General features: G+C 44.3%; 1 protein-coding gene across 4 annotated transcripts in view; it reads right to left on the bottom strand.

Moving 5' to 3' along the window:
• Positions 1 to 18,255, bottom strand: part of LOC110498124 (unconventional myosin-VI) — a 100,641-nt gene that overhangs the window by 3,492 nt on the left and 78,894 nt on the right. For 2 of the 4 annotated variants that reach the window (XM_036955105.2, XM_090211499.1), the window contains exons 28-31: positions 12,965 to 13,125; positions 12,650 to 12,694; positions 6,350 to 6,450; positions 3,699 to 3,830 (exon numbers count right to left, since the gene is read on the bottom strand). In XM_036955105.2, the coding sequence (XP_036811000.2) occupies positions 3,699 to 3,830; positions 6,350 to 6,450; positions 12,650 to 12,694; positions 12,965 to 13,125 (439 nt within the window). The remainder of the gene's footprint in view (positions 1 to 3,698; positions 3,831 to 6,349; positions 6,451 to 12,649; positions 12,695 to 12,964; positions 13,126 to 18,255) is intronic. The other 2 variants (XM_036955103.2, XM_036955104.2) reach the window with 1 other exon arrangement.

Here is an 18,255-nt window from a genome sequence, read left to right as displayed (position 1 = left end):
AGATAAAATACACAAACGCATGCCATGGGGGGGAAGCCAGGTAAGCTGCTTTACAAGGCAGACTTTCAAGAACTTGCTTCCTGAAACCAAACCAAAGGCAAAGTAAATGGGACCTTCGAGAAAGCTTTCACATCAATAGAGACATATGCAAATACAGGGAAAGCAACTAAATCTGTCTGCTCCTGGGATGAAAAAGAAATGAAGGGCAAACAAAGGAGACTGTAGCTTTCATGTGCGTAAAGAATACATTTACTTTAATAGTGTTTTTTGGGGTACGAGGTGAATGCATCATGCTTAGCTGGTTTCAGAGCCCGAGATGAATGCATCATGCTTGGCTGTTTTCAAATAAAATACAATTTTATTGGTCACATACTCATGGTTAGCAGATGTTATTGCGATTGCAGCGAAATGCTTACGCTTCTAGATCTGACAGTGCAGCAGTATCTAACAGGTAATGTCTAAAAATTCCACAACAAAACCTAATATCGAACAAATTCCACAACAAAACCTAATGCGCACAATCTAGTAAAGGAATGGGAGGAGAATATATAAGTATAAAATATATGGATGAGCAGTGACAGAGCAGTTAAGATGTAATAGACAGCAAAGAACAGATAGTGAAGGATACAGTATATACATATGAGATGAGTAATGCAAGATATGTAAACATTCTTAAAGTGACATTATTAAAGTGACTAGTGTTACATTTATTAAAGTGGCCAATGATATCAAGTCTGTAGGTAGGCAGCCGCCTCTCTATGCTAGTGGTGGCTGTTTAACAATCTGATGGCAATCTGAACATCTTCTCTCTCTCTGTCCCAGCTCTGATGCACCTATACTGACCTCGCCATCTGGATGGAAGCGGGGTGAACAAGCAGTGGCTCGGGTGGTTATTGTCGTTGATGATCTTTTTTGCCTTCCTGTGACATTGGGTGCTGTCGGTGTCTTGGAGGGCATGTAGTTTGCCCCGGTGATGCGTTGTGCAGACCGCACCACCCTCTGGAAAGCCCTGCGGTTGTGGGCGGTGCAGTTGCCGTACCAGGCGGTGATACAGCCCGACAGGATGCTCTCAATTGTGTACCTGTAAAAGTTAGTGTAGGCCGTCTCGTCGTTGTTGGTAATCAAACCTACCACTGTAGTGTCGTATGCAAACTTGATGATTCAGTTGGAGGCGTGCATGGCCATGCAGTCGTGGGTGAACAGGGAGTACAGGAGGGGGCTGAGAATGCACCCTTGTGGGGCCCCAGTGTTGAGTATTAGCGGAGTGGAGATGTTGTTTCCTACCTTCAGCACCTGGGGGCGGCCAATCAGGAAGTCCAGAACCCAGTTGCACAGGGCGGGGTCGAGACCTGGGGTCGATACCCAGGGTCTCAAGCTTAATGATGAGTTTGGAGGGTGTTGAATGCATCATGCCTGGCTGTTTTCCGGGTCCGAGGTGAACACAACATGCCTGGCTGGTTTCCGGGTCCGAGGTGAACACAACATGCCTGGCTGGTTTCCGGGTCCGAGGTGAACACATCATGCCTGGCTGGTTTCCGGGTTCGAGGTGAATACTTCATGCCTGGCTGGTTTCCGGGTTCGAGGTGAATACTTCATGCCTGGCTGGTTTCCGGTCCGAGGTGAACCCTTCAAGCCTGGCTGGTTTCCGGGTCCGAGGTGAACCCATCATGCCTGGCTGGTTTCCGGGTCCGAGGTGAACGCATCATGCCTGGCTGGTTTCCGGGTCCGAGGTGAACGCATCATGCCTGGCTGGTTTCCGGGTCTGAGGTGAATACATCATGCTTGGCTGGTTGGCGCGAGTGGTCATGGTAGTGCACCACTAAACCCGATGAGGCGTTGTGGCAGCTGAGTCTTATTGGACGGGAGCTACAGTAGGTTTTGGAGCCGGGCTTTTTAGAATACTAAGTGAATGTCTGAAAAGAACATGTGGGCTATTTATAAAATGTGCTTTTTCTTGCTTCTATTCCATGTTAATACGACAGGAACGCAAATGACTATTTCCCATTTTAAAAGTCAAGTAGTGTTGTCATGATACCAGAATTTTGACTTTGATATGATTAAGTTTAAATATCACAATACTCGATACCATACTGATACCACAGCAAAAAAAAAGAAGGCATATTAACCAAAGTGACAGAATGACACTTGATCCAGACAGATAACTCTTCTCCCCCTACAATTGCTGGGCATCTTTTCGATTCAATATCATTTCATTTGAAAAAGGTTATATCAAAATGTTTTAGAGACTGTTGATTAATTAATGCATACATGGCTATGTAAATCATACACTCAATTTTACTTAGTTTTTTACCAATCTAACTACATAACAGTAATCATTTATTTGAATGGTAGATCTCTATTGATAAATTGGGTAAATCAAGGCCTATTCACAATACAGGTGAATGCATATTCAATAGTAGCCTGTGCATGCATTGAGTTACTGAGCTTGTTTTGGCTGATTTCATGGGGCTTCAGATGACAATCTGTTTCCCTTCCATTTGGGACTTGTGTTGTACTGATCAACATTTGCATAGAAATATCTTCTTTTAGAAAAGTGTCTCTTTAACCAGTAAGAACGTCATTGAGAGGGCCGGCCCGTCAGAGCCCTATTCACACACACAGTTGGTTCAATAGATAATCTTTGGAAGAAAGAGACTGATGAAGTGAATAAATAAAGTTTTGGTGGCAATCAGCTTTGAAATCAGCATATTTTGCGTTATGGTTTGCATATCATCACAAACAAAGTACTGATGTTCTAGTAAGGGAAGTTATCCTACAAAGCCGGAAGCTAACGGTATCTTCTTGCATTGTAACGTGTTCTAGCTGGTAAGGACATTGTTTTGCCAATAGTTTCAACAGTTCTACATGCCGTGTTGCATTATTCAAGTGTGTTCACTTCTGTGCAGCATGAGGGAGGAGCTAACATGATGCAGACTCCTAGCGCAGGCTAAGTGGAGCATGAGGGAGGAGCTAACATGATGCAGACTCCTAGCGCAGGCTAAGTGGAGCATGAGGGAGGAGCTAACATGATGCAGACTCCTAGCGCAGGCTAAGTGGAGCATGAGTGAGGAGCTAACATGATGCAGACACCCAGCGCAGGCTAAGTGGAGCATGAGGGAGGAGCTAACATGACGCAGACTCCTAGCGCAGGCTACGTGAAGCATGAGTGAGGAGCTAACATGATGCAGACACCCAGCACAGGCTAAGTGGAGCATGAGTGAGGAGCTAACATGATGCAGACTCCCAGCGCAGGCTAAGTGGAGCATTATGGAAGAGCTAACATGATGCAGACTCCCAGCGCAGGCTAAGTGGAGCATGAGTGAGGAGCTAACATGATGCGGCCTAGACTCCCAGCGCAGGCTAAGTGGAGCAGGCACGGTGCTTTTGACCTATAAGGGGGACATTGGCTGCTCTGATAGACAGACTTGATCTGTGAAACACATTTAACAAAAGTATTGTTTTACATATGTTCTAGTATTGAAAAAGTAGCGAAGTTTTGGGAATATCGTGCAGAAAGAAATAAAAAACTGATGAAAGAAACTGATCAAAAAGGATGCTACTGTAGAAAACTGGAGTCCTTAATGGACACAAATTGTGATAGCGGGGTTAAGCCAGAACGTGTTAATGTCTGAACACAATCCTGGGTTGAGGAGCACAGTCTACAGTAGTAGCATCCCAGGACAGGGAATCTCACTCACCGTAGTCAGTGATAGATTTGGGGGCCCTCTGCTCAGCAGCTGTGTCACGTTTCTTGTTCTTGGATTTCCAGGCGTGGTAGACCTTGAGACGGCGATGGAACTCCTCCCTGCATGCCGCCAGCAGCTCAATATCTACACAGGGATGACAACAGTAAATTAAACATGCTTAAGGTTATAGGAGTAGGCCCTTCTCTTTTATGCCTCCATTAATGTAATTTCCGTAAAACAAATATGGACTATTTTCTATACCACTTTTACCAATAAAATATATACTGAAAAAAAATATAGACGCAACATGTAAAGTGTTGGTCCCATGTTTCATGAGCAGAAATAAAAGATCCCATACATTTTCCATATGCCCAAAAGATTATTTCTCCAAAATGTTGTGCACAAATTTGTTTACATCCCTGTTAGTGAGCATTTCTCCTTTACCAAGCTAATCCATCCACCTGACAGGTTTGGCATATCAAGAAGCTGATTAAACAACATGATCATTATTACACAGGTGCACCTGTGTCTATACAATGCCACAGAGGTCTCAAGTTGGAGAATGTATAATTGGCATGCTGACCGCAGGAATATCCACCAGAGCTGTTTCCCAAGAATCAAATGTTAATTTCTCTACCATAAGCCACCTCGAACGTCATTTTAGAGAATTTGGCAATACCTCCAACAGGCCTCAACCTCAGACCATGTATAACCATGCCAGCCCAGGACAGCCACATCCGGCTTCTTTACCTGTGGGATCGTCTGAGACCAGCTACCCGGACAGCTGATGAAACTGTTGGTTGGCACAACCGAAGAATTTATGCACAAAACTGTCAGAAACTGTCTCACGGAAGCTCATCTGCATGCTCGTCACCTCACCAGGGTCTTGACCTGACTGTAGTTTGGCGTCAGTGGGCAAATGCTCACCTTCACTGGCATGCTGGAGAAGTATGCTCTTCACAGATTAATCTCGGTTTCAACTGTACCGGGCAGATGGCAGACAGTGTGTACGGTGTCGACAGTGTGTACGGTGTTGCATTTTATCGATGGCAATTTGAATGCACAGAGATACCGTAACAAGATCCTGATGCCCATTGTGATGCTCTTCATCTGCCGCCATCACCTCATGTTTCAGCATGATAATACACAGCCCCATGTCGCAAGGTCCCAGTTGGCCTGCATACTCAACAGACATGTCCCGCATTAAGCCTGTTTGGGATGCTCTGGATCGACCCATATGACAGCGTGTTCCAGTTCCTGCCATTATCCAGGAACTTCACATATACATTGAAGGGGAGTGGGACAACATTCCACAGGACACAATCAACAGCCTGATAAACGCTATGTGAAGGAGATGTGTCTCCACATGAGGCAAATGGTGGTCACACCAGATACTGACTGGTTTTCTGATCCACGGCACTATTTTTTTTTTTTACGGTATCTGTGACCAACATTAGCATATCTGCATTCCCAGTCATGTGAAATGAATAGATTGGGCCTAATTTATTTATTTCAATTGACTGATTTCCTTATATGAACTATAAGTCTTTGAAATTGTTGCATGAAGCGATTATATTTTTGTTCAGTATAATTTCTTTGAATCAAATGTGGAGTATTTTCTATACCTCCTTTACCAATAAAATGTTGGTTATATCGATATAGTTTGAACATTCACAACTGGCCCAATGGACAGTGAACAGGTAAGTCTACACTCACATACAGTCGTTGCAATGTTTTTTATAAAACAGATATATCGATATGGGAAAATGCAAATGATATCGACACAGATTTTCCATATCGGTGCCCATCACTAGGTACACATGTAAATAATATTCAAGGTAATACTCAAGTTTTAATCTGCACCGGTCAGGAAACGACAAACGTTCAAATTGGTGAGAGAAAGCTGCAACAGGATGGGTGTAAATAATTCAAAAGGGCCGTGGAGAACGTAACAAAATCGTTACAACCCTCCAGATTTAATTTCCATCACAATTAATGCATTAGACAATTAGCCAGTTTCCCATCCACTCATATAGGGAACTTCAGGGCTGTGAACTAAATTAATCGGGCTATTAGCAGAACTGTTGGTCCGGAGCGCTCCCTAACTGCCAGCTGGCCTATTCATCTGTTTACATGTGGATTCAGACAGACGGTAGGACTCTCCTCCATGTTTTACTACTGAAGCTGCTACAGAGAGCAAAACACTGTAATCCACCATAATGGTAATCATCTGCCACCGGACTGCATCCTTATTAACGTAGCAGCTGTGCGTACACTCTCCCGTCGGCCCTGGTCGACAGTTTTGCCCGGCTGCAATCTTCTCGAAATTACCCTTTGGCTGTCCCTGAAAACTATAGGAGAAATCACACCAAGTCAGGAAACTCAAGAGCGGGGCGAAAAGAAAGAAACATACCACACTTTTGGAGAGGTTACATTACTGAAAACACGGCCAGATGTTCAATTATTAACAACGGGGCTGAATTAATGATGGCGTGATTGATGGAGGTGCACAGAGCAGGATCAAGAATCTCCCCGAGAGCTCAACACCTTGCCTGTTTCTCCCAGGGCTTTTTCAGAGTAGCATAGTGAATGGATGGGGCCCCATGCTGTTAGTAGCCCTTCAGGGCTGGTAGTGGTGAGAGGGGTTGGGGGGAAAGTCTTACCGCACGAGGTGTTTATGACGTCCCGCAGCTCGGCGTATTTCCACTTGCTCAGGTCGTACTTCTTCACGCCACCGGCTTTGAGTGCCTGCACCTGTGAACCCCTGCAGTCTCGGCAAGCAAGGGAGAGAAGAGAGGAAGTCAATTTAATTGTAATTGAACATCTGACAGGTCCAAGGAGTGGGACGTCTGGGAATCCCAGCTCGGATTGGCGCACCATAGTGCTGTGGTCATGTTCAGACACTAAACTACTGGTAACAATCAGAGAAGTTATCAAGTGCTAAGTTGGGGAAAAAAGGGGCAAATCTGTCTGAGGGTAGCCGGACTGCATGTATATGTCCATTTCACCCTATAACCTACTCCCTAGTCCCCACCCACTAGGGCTGTACCCTACTAAAAAAAAGAGAAAGTCTGGTCAAAATGTTAAAATGTGTATCTTTCCATATGTGTTTTACTAAAATCAACTATAAATGCACTGAGCTCATTGTTTGACGAAATAAGACAAATAACTCAAGAAGGAGCCAGAAATCAAGATAACCTGACCATCCTCCCGCTCCTACTGGCTTTCGCAGGTTCTACTGTTTCTCTCCTGAAGTTGCTGGTAATACGCTACACGAGGAATCGGCAACCTTTCATGTGGAATTCCAATTTATCTTCCCATTTCTACCGATCCGCATGCCAGTTAGGGTTTTCATATCCACATTTTTGTGGAACAGTTTAATTTATAATAACGTCTTCGTATCTCAAAATCATTGTCATGTGGTTTATCAAAATTCTATCAAAATCTAAATGAAAATTATACAAACCTAAAAAGTAACTTATATTGTCATTTCCAACTACGTAAAAATAGCCTATAAAGTCAACAAATAAAAACATTGTAGCCTGCAGGGAAAAAATATCCTGATAAAAATAAATATTCTATAAATCACATTGGCTACATTGCAACAAACTTGAAACATTGTATCCATTAACTTGGCTCCCTCCAGAAGCCAGAGCTAGCAAACTTGCAACATTATAAAATATTCTGGGCCAGTGAGCTCGGGACAAAGACAGCTGTAGGCTATTTGCGCAAGGGATAAAAAGTAATTAGGTAGGCCTATGTTATGACATTTCCACTGGATCAGAGAGCTGGAAAGATTTATATGCCTACATTTGCAAGCGGGCCAGGTACCCTGTAGGCCTAATTCTATGCGTAGTCAGGTGCGTGTCCTTACTCAAAATTGACAGGAGTGCTCAAAACAAAAGACAGTGACTAAATTGACAAAATATGTAAGTGGAATTAAATAAACCAAAATGTTTCTCAAAAGTGTAGCATAGGTTGTGCACTCTACAAACAATGTGTCCACATCAACAGTGAGAACAGTAAAAGACTGGAATAATAATGAATTGAATGCCTTAACAGAAATAACCATAAATAAACAAACATTGTAGAACAGAAATTATAGGAATTAATGGTAAATGTACTACTGGTGATATACGTAATGGAGAATTGATAGACACTAACTATTCACACAATAAAGTTATGAAAAAATTTATGTGCACAAATTTGCGTGAGCGCGCGCTTTCTGGAGAGATGAAAATTGTACATCTCAGCCACACTCCGCTTCTTTGACTGTGCCACTCCCGTGGCCTCCACAACGGATTAGTGTCGGCCTCCACAACGGATTAGTGTCGGCCTCCACAACGGATTAGTGTCGGCCTCCACAACGGATTAGTGTCGGCCTCCACAACGGATTAGTCCTGGCCTCCACAACGGATTAGTCCTGGCCTCCACAACGGATTAGTCCTGGCCTCCACAACGGATTAGTCTCGGGCCTCCACAACGGATTAGTCTCGGGCCTCCACAACGGATTAGTCTCGGGCCTCCACAACGGATTAGTCTCGGCCTCCACAAAACGGATAAGTGTCGGCCTCCACAACGGATTAGTCTCGGGTCTCCACAACGGATTAGTCTCGGCCTCCACAACGGATTAGCCTCGGCCTCCACAACGGATTAGCCTCGGCCTCCACAACGGATTAGTCTCGGCCTCCACAACGGATTAGCCTCGGCCTCCACAACGGATTAGCCTCGGCCTCCACAACGGATTAGCCTCGGCCTCCACAACGGATTAGCCTCGGCCTCCACAACGGATTAGCCTCGGCCTCCACAACGGATTAGCCTCGGCCTCCACAACGGATTAGTCTCGGCCTCCACAACGGATTAGTTCACAGAGATGGGCGCGAATAAGACAGGTGTCTCGTGTGCCCAAAAAAATGATATATTTGTTTTATACATAGTACCAGTCAAAAGTTTGGAGACACCTACTCATTCAAGGGTTTTCTAATTTTTTTGTACTATTGTCTACATTGTGGAGTAATAGTGAAGACATCAAAACTATGAATAAACACAATTGGGATCAAAAAGTAACCAAACAGGTGTTAAATCAAAATGTTTTATATTTGAGATTCTTCAAATAGGCACTCTTTGTCTTGACAGCTTTGCACACTTGCCATTCTCTCAACCAGCTTCACCAGGAATGCTTTTCCAAAAGTCTAGAAGGAGTTCCCACATATGCTAAGCACCTGTTGGCTGTTTTTCCTTCACTCCGCGGTCCGGCCCATCCCAAACCACCTCAATTTGGTTGAGGTCGGAGGATTGTGGAGGCCAGGTCATCTGATGCAGCACTCCATCACTCTCCTTTCTTGGTAAAATAACCCTTACACAGCCTGGAGGTGTGTTGGGTCATTATCCTGTTGAAAAACCAATGATAGCCCCAATAAGCCCAAACCAGATGGGATGGCGTATCACTGCAGAATGCTCTGATAGCCATGCTGGATAAGTGTGCCTTGAATTCTAAATAAATCACTGACAAATTTCCACCAGTCTAATGTCCATTGCTTGTGTTTCTTGGCCCAAGCAAGACTCTTCTTCTTATTGGTGTCCTTTAGTAGTGGTTTCTTTGCAGAAATTCATCCATGAAGGCCTGATTCACACAGTCTCCTCTGAACAGCTGATGTTGAGATGTGTCTGTTACTTGAACTCTGTAAAGCATTTATTTGGGCTGCAATTTGAGGCTGGTAACTAATGAACTCATCCTCTGCAGCAGAGGTAACTCTGCGTCTTCCATTCCTGTGATGGTCCTCATGAGAGCCAGTTTCATCTTAGCGCTTGCTGCTTTTTGCGACTGTACCTGAATAAACTTTCAAAGTTCTTTACATTTTCTGGATTGACTGACCTTCATGTCTTAAAGTATTGATGGACCGTCATTTCTCTTTGCCTATTTGAGCTGCTCTTGTCATAATATGGACTTGGTCTTTTACCAAATAGGACTATGATCTGTATGCCACCCTTACCTTGTCACAACACAACTGATTAGCTCAAACGCATTAAGGAAAGACATTCCAAAAATACAATTTTAAGGTTGCACACCTGTTAATTGAAATTAATTCCAGGTGACTACCTCATGAAGCTGGTTGAGAGAATTCCAAGAATGTGCAAAGCGGTCATCAAGGCAAAGGGTGGCTATTTGAAGAATCTCAAATATAAAATATATTTTGATTTGTTTAACACTTTTCCATATGTGTTACTTCATAGTTTTGATGTCTTCACTATTAATTGACAATGTAGAAAATGGTAAAATAAAGAAAAAACTTTGAATTAGTCGACCAACAGTCTATCGACCAAACAATTGACCAGTCGACAAATTGGGGTCAGCCCTACCACCCACCCACCCTGAATCAGTATGTTCCTGGGCTTACTTAAACCGTCTGCAGCCTTTCCCTACCCTCCTGCAGCGCTCTGCTGAGACCTCTAATTCAATAACCCGGCAGGCAGGACTTGGCCCCTATTTACGGGTGGCCCTCCAGGTCTGTAAGGGTCTGTAAGGGCGTCTATGGGCCAAGGCTTTGGGCTGCTGTAGAGGGATCCTTGGGTGTTCTGGTGCTAATCCAATAGCTGACAATAAGCTAACCTCGTGGGAGGAGGGCCAGCCTGGGCAGATAATAGAGCGACAGAAAGATGACAGGGAGAGACAGTGGAGTGTGTGGTGGTGGCAGCTCGTGGGGCTGAGTGCTGGATAATTGACATGTCACCCCCTCAAAGTGCTCCTGGTGTAACCGGGATTGATGGTGAGATAGAGACTCTGAGGGGTGTTGGCCAACGTTGGAGGGATTAAGAGCTACTGTAACAAGGGCTTACTAAAGAATGACTACTGAAGATGAGACGAGCAACTCTGATGGATGTCATGCCTTTAAGGAAGTTAGTTGTGTTCAAAGTGCTATAGCTGTTGTCAAACCACAGCGGACACAAAATCTGATTTTATCCTAAAATAGACACACAATCTGATTTCAAGATTCAATACATTTAACAAGATAACACCCTTGGCAAAAAATGTCTTCATTTCCTATTGCTCACTAGGATTTTAAACTATTTTATAACGAACAAAACAATGATTTTAGGAAATTATTTGTTTGATTAATTTGGGTGATTCTGGTGATCGTGTGTGTATCTGGCAACAAACCATTTATCGCCATTACCACCAAGCCAGAAGTTGACATTTTCAGGGCCATTTCCTATAAACACAATAATACCAGTGTACAAAAATGACTGAACATTGTCTCTGAATCATACATATTCATACACAGGTAACTGCCAAAATAAAGGAAACACTTGAGTAAATGAGGGATACAAAGTACATAGGTTGTTATCAATAAAATGTCACAATACGATGCAGAGCATTCAATTTGGCTGCTGGGGGGCGAGGAGATCCCTAGCTCCGCTAAAATCATTGATAACAACGTGCCATTTTCATAGGAGTTTAATCTATAAATATTTGGTTTTATTTTCATCACCTTTTTTAAAGAGCCTAGTCAGATATTTTTTTTTATTATTCCATGCAAAATGGTGACGTTTTATTGATAACGACCTATTGCAAGCAGGTGCTTCAACAGACGTGTGGTTCCTGAGTTAATTAAGCAATGAACATCCCATCATGCTTAGGGTGATGTATAAAAATGCCCAGTTGCCCATTATTTTGGCTACCATGGCTAGAAGAAGAGATCTCAGTGACTTTGAAAGAGGGGTCTTAAAGGAGCCTAGGGGTTTAAAGTGTGTGTGTGTGTGTGTGTGTGTGTGTGTGTGTGTGTCTCAGTCACCAGATTTGACACTTATGGAAGATTCTGGACTGGCGCCTGAGACAGCGTTTTCCACCACCATCAACAAAGCACACAATACATCTTGGTGTCGCATCCCTCCAAAAGAGTTCTAGACACTTGTATAACAAGGCACATTGAAGCTGTTCGCCCTATTAAAATACACTATGTTGGTGTTTCACTTATTTTGGCAGTTACCTGTATCCGTAGTATAATAGTATTCCCCATTAGTCACGGAGACCAGGGAGGCTTCCACATCTGATACGTGATGTCAGCGCGTGTTGTGACAGTCTCACACTGTTGTGACACTTGTGGAGTGTTGACACCTGTGAGCGGTGGAATATGCTTAACTGTATCTCTCAGTGACCAGTTGTGAAGAAGTCACTTGATGGGTGAACAGGCCAGGTGTTCAGGAAACACTAATACAATGCTCCTCTGTTCCAACTGTAACTAACCATGACTAAACCTATCATCTCTATGACGGTAGGTGCTACTGATATCACTACAAGAGTGTTAAGACTGAGTACTAACTAACTAGTTATTAAGTCCTGTCACCAACGGTGGTTAGGAGTTAGTTCTACAGTACATCTCAACTGTGTAGTTGATTCGTTTACAGAGGGGAATGAGCATTGTGTGTTTGTTCAGGTAATTGTGCAAAGCTAGCTATCAAAGATACAATAGGAATGGAAAATAAAATGGATTTCCATGTCAATAAGAACAAATACAATGTATGACAAAAGCCATAGAATATACATTGTGAATGCCTGAAGATGTTGATGTCCATCAGCACTGCAAACAGAGGATACTGTATGATTAGACTGGGGCAACAGAAAAACCATCAGCCCTATTATACATTCCTGTTTAGATTTGGCACGCAGTGGTCATGGTCATATGTTTCCACAGGCTAATTATCAGACGTGCTTATCCCCTGTTGATTCATGCCCTGGGCGGGGAACACAATGGAGGCTTGAATCATGACTGGAACACAGTGTTATTTGGTTCTATCCAATGTGAAGAATTAGATAATTAGCGTATTGTTTATGATGGCTTTGCATGGGCTGGTATAATCCTGGATCTAGGTTGATGAAAGATTAGATGAGGTTGAGATGAAGGATTAATGGGTTGTGTTAGGTTACTGGAAGAAGGAGGATAAGCTATTGGCTAATGTCTTACATGGCTCTCACTGTGTTTGGATAGAGACCTGAGAAAGACCCATTGCTGGGAGAGGGGAGAACAAGAGGAGGAGAAAAGAGGTTACACATGCATGCAGTGGACAGGTGTAGTCTCCTTATGGACCTAAGAAATACAACAGCTATTTTTATTTGACGTGTTGAATCCTTTCAGCTCCTATTAAAACATTTCTGGGTTAAACAACAACCTTGGTTGGGCCCTGTGAAAACCTAAACTAGGGCTTGAGTATTGACACGTGACAATATAATCATACTAACATATAGATGGACAGATAAGTGTGTATATCTGCATGTGTACCTGCGCAGACTGGGGTCCATCTGGGCCTCGTCGTTGATGAGTTCGGCTTCGCTCTGGGCGATCCTCATGGCCAGCTCTCTGTCTCTCCTCTCCTGCTCCAACAAGGCCGATCGCTGGACGTCCTCCTCCCGCTCCAGCGCTATCTGGATGTCCATCTCCGCCTGAACACAAACACACGTTCATCATCGTCACTGCATCATAATTCTCAACACCCCCATCGCATCATCATGAGTCGTTCTATTCCTATATGAAAACCGCTATTGATGTGAAGCATCACTAGAGCAAAGAATAGACTATCATTATCACTAGGCCTCGACTTTCAAAAAGTTGAAATGTAAAAAGTTAGGAAGAGTATTTATTAAATGCCATAGATTCACATTTTCATAGTGATTTACCCGAACACGCCACTTTTAATCTTCAAACACAGCCAATAAACAACTCAGATGTTGTTCTTCTCACACATTTCAGGGGAGAAATCCAGAGACCTCTGTAGCCAAACATTAGAGCAGGGCCAGGGGCTGAGGGGCTGTGCCGGGCCACATCTACCCCATCAGTCTCTGTCCTGGGGAGCGATGGAGCCTCGATTAGCCCTGAGTGACAGGAGGAGAACTTAGGCAATAACATGGCCTGCTGTGTGGTAAGGCCTGATTAGATATATTATCCTGGTTGTAGCAGCTGCTATGAGTCTCTCCCTGTGATATCACATCTAGACGACGCAGAAATGCACCCAGAAGGGCACCGAGCAGACAGAGGGGCACCCAGCAGACAGAAGGGCACCCAGCAGACAGAAGGGCACCCAGCAGACAGAAGGGCACCCAGCAGACAAAGGCACCCAGCAGACAGAAGGGCACCCAGCAGACAGAAGGGCACCCAGCAGACAGAAGGGCACCCAGCAGACAAAGGCACCCAGCAGACAGAAGGGCACCCAGCAGACAGAAGGGCACCCAGCAGACAGAAGGGCACCCAGCAGACAGAAGGGCACCCAGCAGACAGAGGGGCACCCAGCAGACAGAGGGGCACCCAGCAGACAGAGGGGCACCCAGCAGACAGAAGGGCACCCAGCAGACAGAAGGGCACCCAGCAGACAGAAGGGCACCCAGCAGACAGAAGGGCACCCAGCAGACAGAAGGGCACCCAGCAGACAGGGAAGGGCACCCAGCAGACAGAGGGGCACCCAGCAGACAGAGGGGCACCCAGCAGACAGAGGGGCACCCAGCAGACAGAGGGGCACCCAGCAGACAGAAGGGTACCCAGCAGACAGAAGGGCACCCAGCATACAGAAGGGAAGGGCACCCAGAAGACAGAGGGGCACCCAGCAGACAGAGGGGCACCCAGCAGACAGAGGGGCACCCAGCAGACAGAGGGGCACCCAGCAGACAGAAGGGTACCCAGCAGACAGAAGGGTACCCAGCAGACAGAAGGGTACCCAGCAGACAGAAGGGTACCCAGCAGACAGAAGGGCACCCAGCAGACAGAGGGGCACCCAGCAGACAGAGGGGCACCCAGCAGACAGAAGGGCACCCAGCAGACAGAAGGGCACCCAGCAGACAGAAAGGTACCCAGCAGACAGAAGGGCACCCAGCAGACAGAGGGGCACCCAGCAGACAACCGCAAAAACAACTTAAATCAGAGACTAAAGGTCAGTGGGAACTCTTAAGACATTATCAAGAAGTTGGAGGGCTGTTTATCAGCGGGCTGTTTAATGGCGCGCTATTTATCGGAGGGCTGTTTATCGGAGGGCTGTTTATCAGCAGGCTGTTTAATGGCGCACTATTAATCGGAGGGATGTTTATCGGAGGGCTGTATATCAGCGGGCTGTTTAATGGCGCGCTATTAATCGGAGGGCTGTTTATCGGAGGGCTGTTTATCAGCAGGCTGTTTAATGGCGCGCTATTAATCGGAGGGCTGTTTATCGGAGGGCTGTTTATCAGCAGGCTGTTTAATGGCGCGCTATTAATCGGAGGGCTGTTTATCGGAGGGCTGTTTAAAGGCACGCTATTAATCGGAGGGCTGTTTATCGGAGGGCTGTCTAGGTAGGCAGCAAAGAAAGCTGGAGAGGGATAAACAGATTTTTGCTGTTCTAGAGAAGTTGCAGAGGAAACCTTTGAGGTAGGTTGAGCTGGGAGCTTTTATCAGGCCTGGGCCTTTAGCCCTGGTAGATTAGAGACCGTGTAGTGGTGGTGACCTCCAGGAGAGAATCACCAAGGCGATAATAGGAGGGTAGAGGAAGACGCAAAGGGGGGTAAAAAGGGAAAGAATAGGAGGGCAGGGAAAAAGGGGGGGCTGGTGGGTTGAGGGGCTCCAGCGGTCTAAGGCACTGCATCTCAATGCTAGAGGCATCACTAGACACCCTGGTTCGAATCCAGGCTGTATCCCAACTGGCCGTGATTGGGAGTCCCATAGGGCGGCGCACAATTGGCCAAGCATCGTCCGGGTTTGGCTGTCATTGTAAACAAGAATTTATTGACCAAATACTTATTTTCCACCATAATTTGCAAATAAATTCAGTAAAAATCCTACAATGTGATTTTCAGGATTTTTTTTCTAATTTTGTCTGTCATAGTTGAAGTGAATCTATGATGAAAATTACAGGCCTCTCTCATCTTTTTAAGTGGGAGAACTTGCACAATTGGTGGCTGACTAAATACTTTTTTTGCCCCACTGTAGTTGGTATGCCTGCTGGCAAGGTTGGTAGACTTTAGAAAAGCAGTTAATAACACTCACATTCCTTTCAATCTTTTTTCCAGATTTTACAGAGATGCATAGAAGCACATTTAGTTTATTTAAAAAAAGGAAAATACAGCATAATGATTATGGCTCTGGAAAAGTTGTTTCAGGTTTTTGAAAAACGCATTCTCTAACTTCCGGATGGGGGGCTTAGCCCCCCTTCGGCCCACTGCCCAGCCATCCTCCGTTACTTTGTGTCCACCAAAAATACATTTTTTCCCCAGATGTCAAAAGTGGTCTCCTGATGTGGTTTAAGCATTGTTGTTAACTTAGAAAATCTAATTTAGTGGTTTTCATATTAGAAAAAGTATGATTGAGATGGAAACACAATGTTTTAACACGGGATTGGTGTCCCCCCCCCCATGGGACGGTTGAGCTAACGTAGGCTAATATGATTAGCATGAGGTTGTAAGCAACAAAAACAATTCCCAGGACATAAGCTTTCTGCCCATATCAGATGTCTAAATTCTTGTTAATCTAACTGCACTGTCCAATTTACAGTAGCTATTACAATGAAATAATACCATGCTATTGTTTGATACAACATTTTGTACAGAAATGCAATGGTTCATTGAATCCGTCTAAAACTTTGTACATTCTCTGCTGCCATCTAGTGGCCAAAATCTAAATTGTGCCTGGGCTGGAATAATACATGATGGCATTTCTCTTGCGTTTCAAAGATAGTTCAAAAAAATAAATGCATGTTTTTTTCTTTGTATCATCTTTTACCAGATTTAATGTGTTAAATTCTCCTACATCAATTTCACATTCCCACAAACGTCAAAGTATTTCCTTTCAAATGGTGTCAAGAATATGCATATCCTTGCTTCAGGTCCTGAGCTACAGGCAGTTAGATTTGGGTATGTCATTTTAGGCAAAAATGTAAAAAAAGGGTTGTACGATGGTTATTAATAAGAGAACAAACATCAGTGGCAATACATATCTTACAGTAAAACTGTAAAGACTTTAATCTCAATGGTCAGAACTAGAAGCACAAGCATTTCGCTATACTCGCATTAACATCTGCTAACCATGTGTATGTGACAAATACATTTGATTTGATTTGACCAGGACAATTTTTCTAAGTAAGAGAACATTAAACCTTTTTAACATTTAACCGTAATATCTAACAAGTAATATAACCTAACAATAGGCCTAGACAAGATCCAAAACATCTAAAAATACACTGAATTCAAACATATTCAGTAATATAAATATTAAAGTAATGTCTTTCTACACAATACCACAACTATTGTTTCCAATCTATGAGGTAAACTTGATAAAGTATTCAATCATTTCACTGTGTATTTCAGATGGAGTCAAGCCATTAGAATGTACCAGAGGCCAACAAAATACACCCCATTCTGCAAAAATGTCGAACCACCGGCACAGGGGTGGCCGGCTACTGTATGTACTTGTGGAAAAATGTGATAAATGAGGAAGGAAGAGGATTGATGGAGATGGAGAGTTGAGAACAGAAGAAGAATGAAAAAAAAAGGGAAGAAAGGAGGGATAAAAGGGGGCCCGAGGCTGGGAATAGAGGGCAGAGGAGGAGAGAAAGAGGGAACAGCACATGGCAATACAAGACAGAAGAAAAGGGGAATACAGGGTAGGAGAGGACAGGAGGGGGAATACAGGGCAGGAGAGGACAGGAGGGGGAATACAGGGTAGGAAAGGACAGGAGGGGGAATACAGGGTAGGATAGGATAGGAGGGGGAATACAGGGCAGAAGGAAAGCAGAGGACTCAGTCTAGAGGGAGCAGGGTAGGTCTGGGAAGGAGAAAGTCAGCAGGAGTGATCCATCATCAGCCAGCGATGACCCACTGGGGAATCTGACGAATGCCAAGACCCTGGCGGTCTCCCTGTGAGACGGGGGAGCAAATGACTTTCACTCAGCGGGAACAGTAGTGTAGCTCAGTTGGTAGATCATGGAGCTTGCAAAGCCAGGGTTGTGGGTTCGATTCTCATGACTAAGTCGCTTTGGATAAAAGCGTCTGCTAAATGGCATGCATTAGGTTGGAAGAAAATAATATACTTACATATATAAAGATTACATTTGTAGAGATATCAGTACAACAAACACGACTGGGAAGAAATTAATCCATTGCTGCTCCATAGTAAGAGACTGCTCCATAGTAAGAGACTACTCCATAGTAAGAGACTGCTCCATAGTAAGAGACTGATCCATAGTAAGAGACTGCTCCATAGTAAGAGACTACTCCATAGTAAGAGACTGCTCCATAGTAAGAGACTGCTCCATAGTAAGAGACTACTCCATAGTAAGAGACTACAGGCTGCTTGCTCCATGATAAGAGACTACTCCATAGTAAGAGACTGCTCCATAGTAAGAGACTACAGGCTGCTCCACAGTAAGAGACTACAGGCTGCTCCATAGTAAGAGACTGCTCCATAGTAAGAGACTACAGGCTGCTCCATAGTAAGAGACTACTCCATAGTAAGAGACTACAGGCTGCTTGCTCCATGATAAGAGACTACTCCATAGTAAGAGACTGCTCCATAGTAAGAGACTACAGGCTGATCCATAGTAAGAGGCTGCTCCATAG

The sequence above is a fragment of the Oncorhynchus mykiss genome, chromosome 19 (genome assembly GCF_057628025.1).
Source record: "Oncorhynchus mykiss isolate SJ-2025 chromosome 19, ASM5762802v1, whole genome shotgun sequence".
Taxonomy (NCBI): domain Eukaryota; kingdom Metazoa; phylum Chordata; class Actinopteri; order Salmoniformes; family Salmonidae; genus Oncorhynchus; species Oncorhynchus mykiss.
Note: the sequence above shows the minus strand (reverse complement) of the source record. Positions and strands in the feature narration are given on the sequence as shown.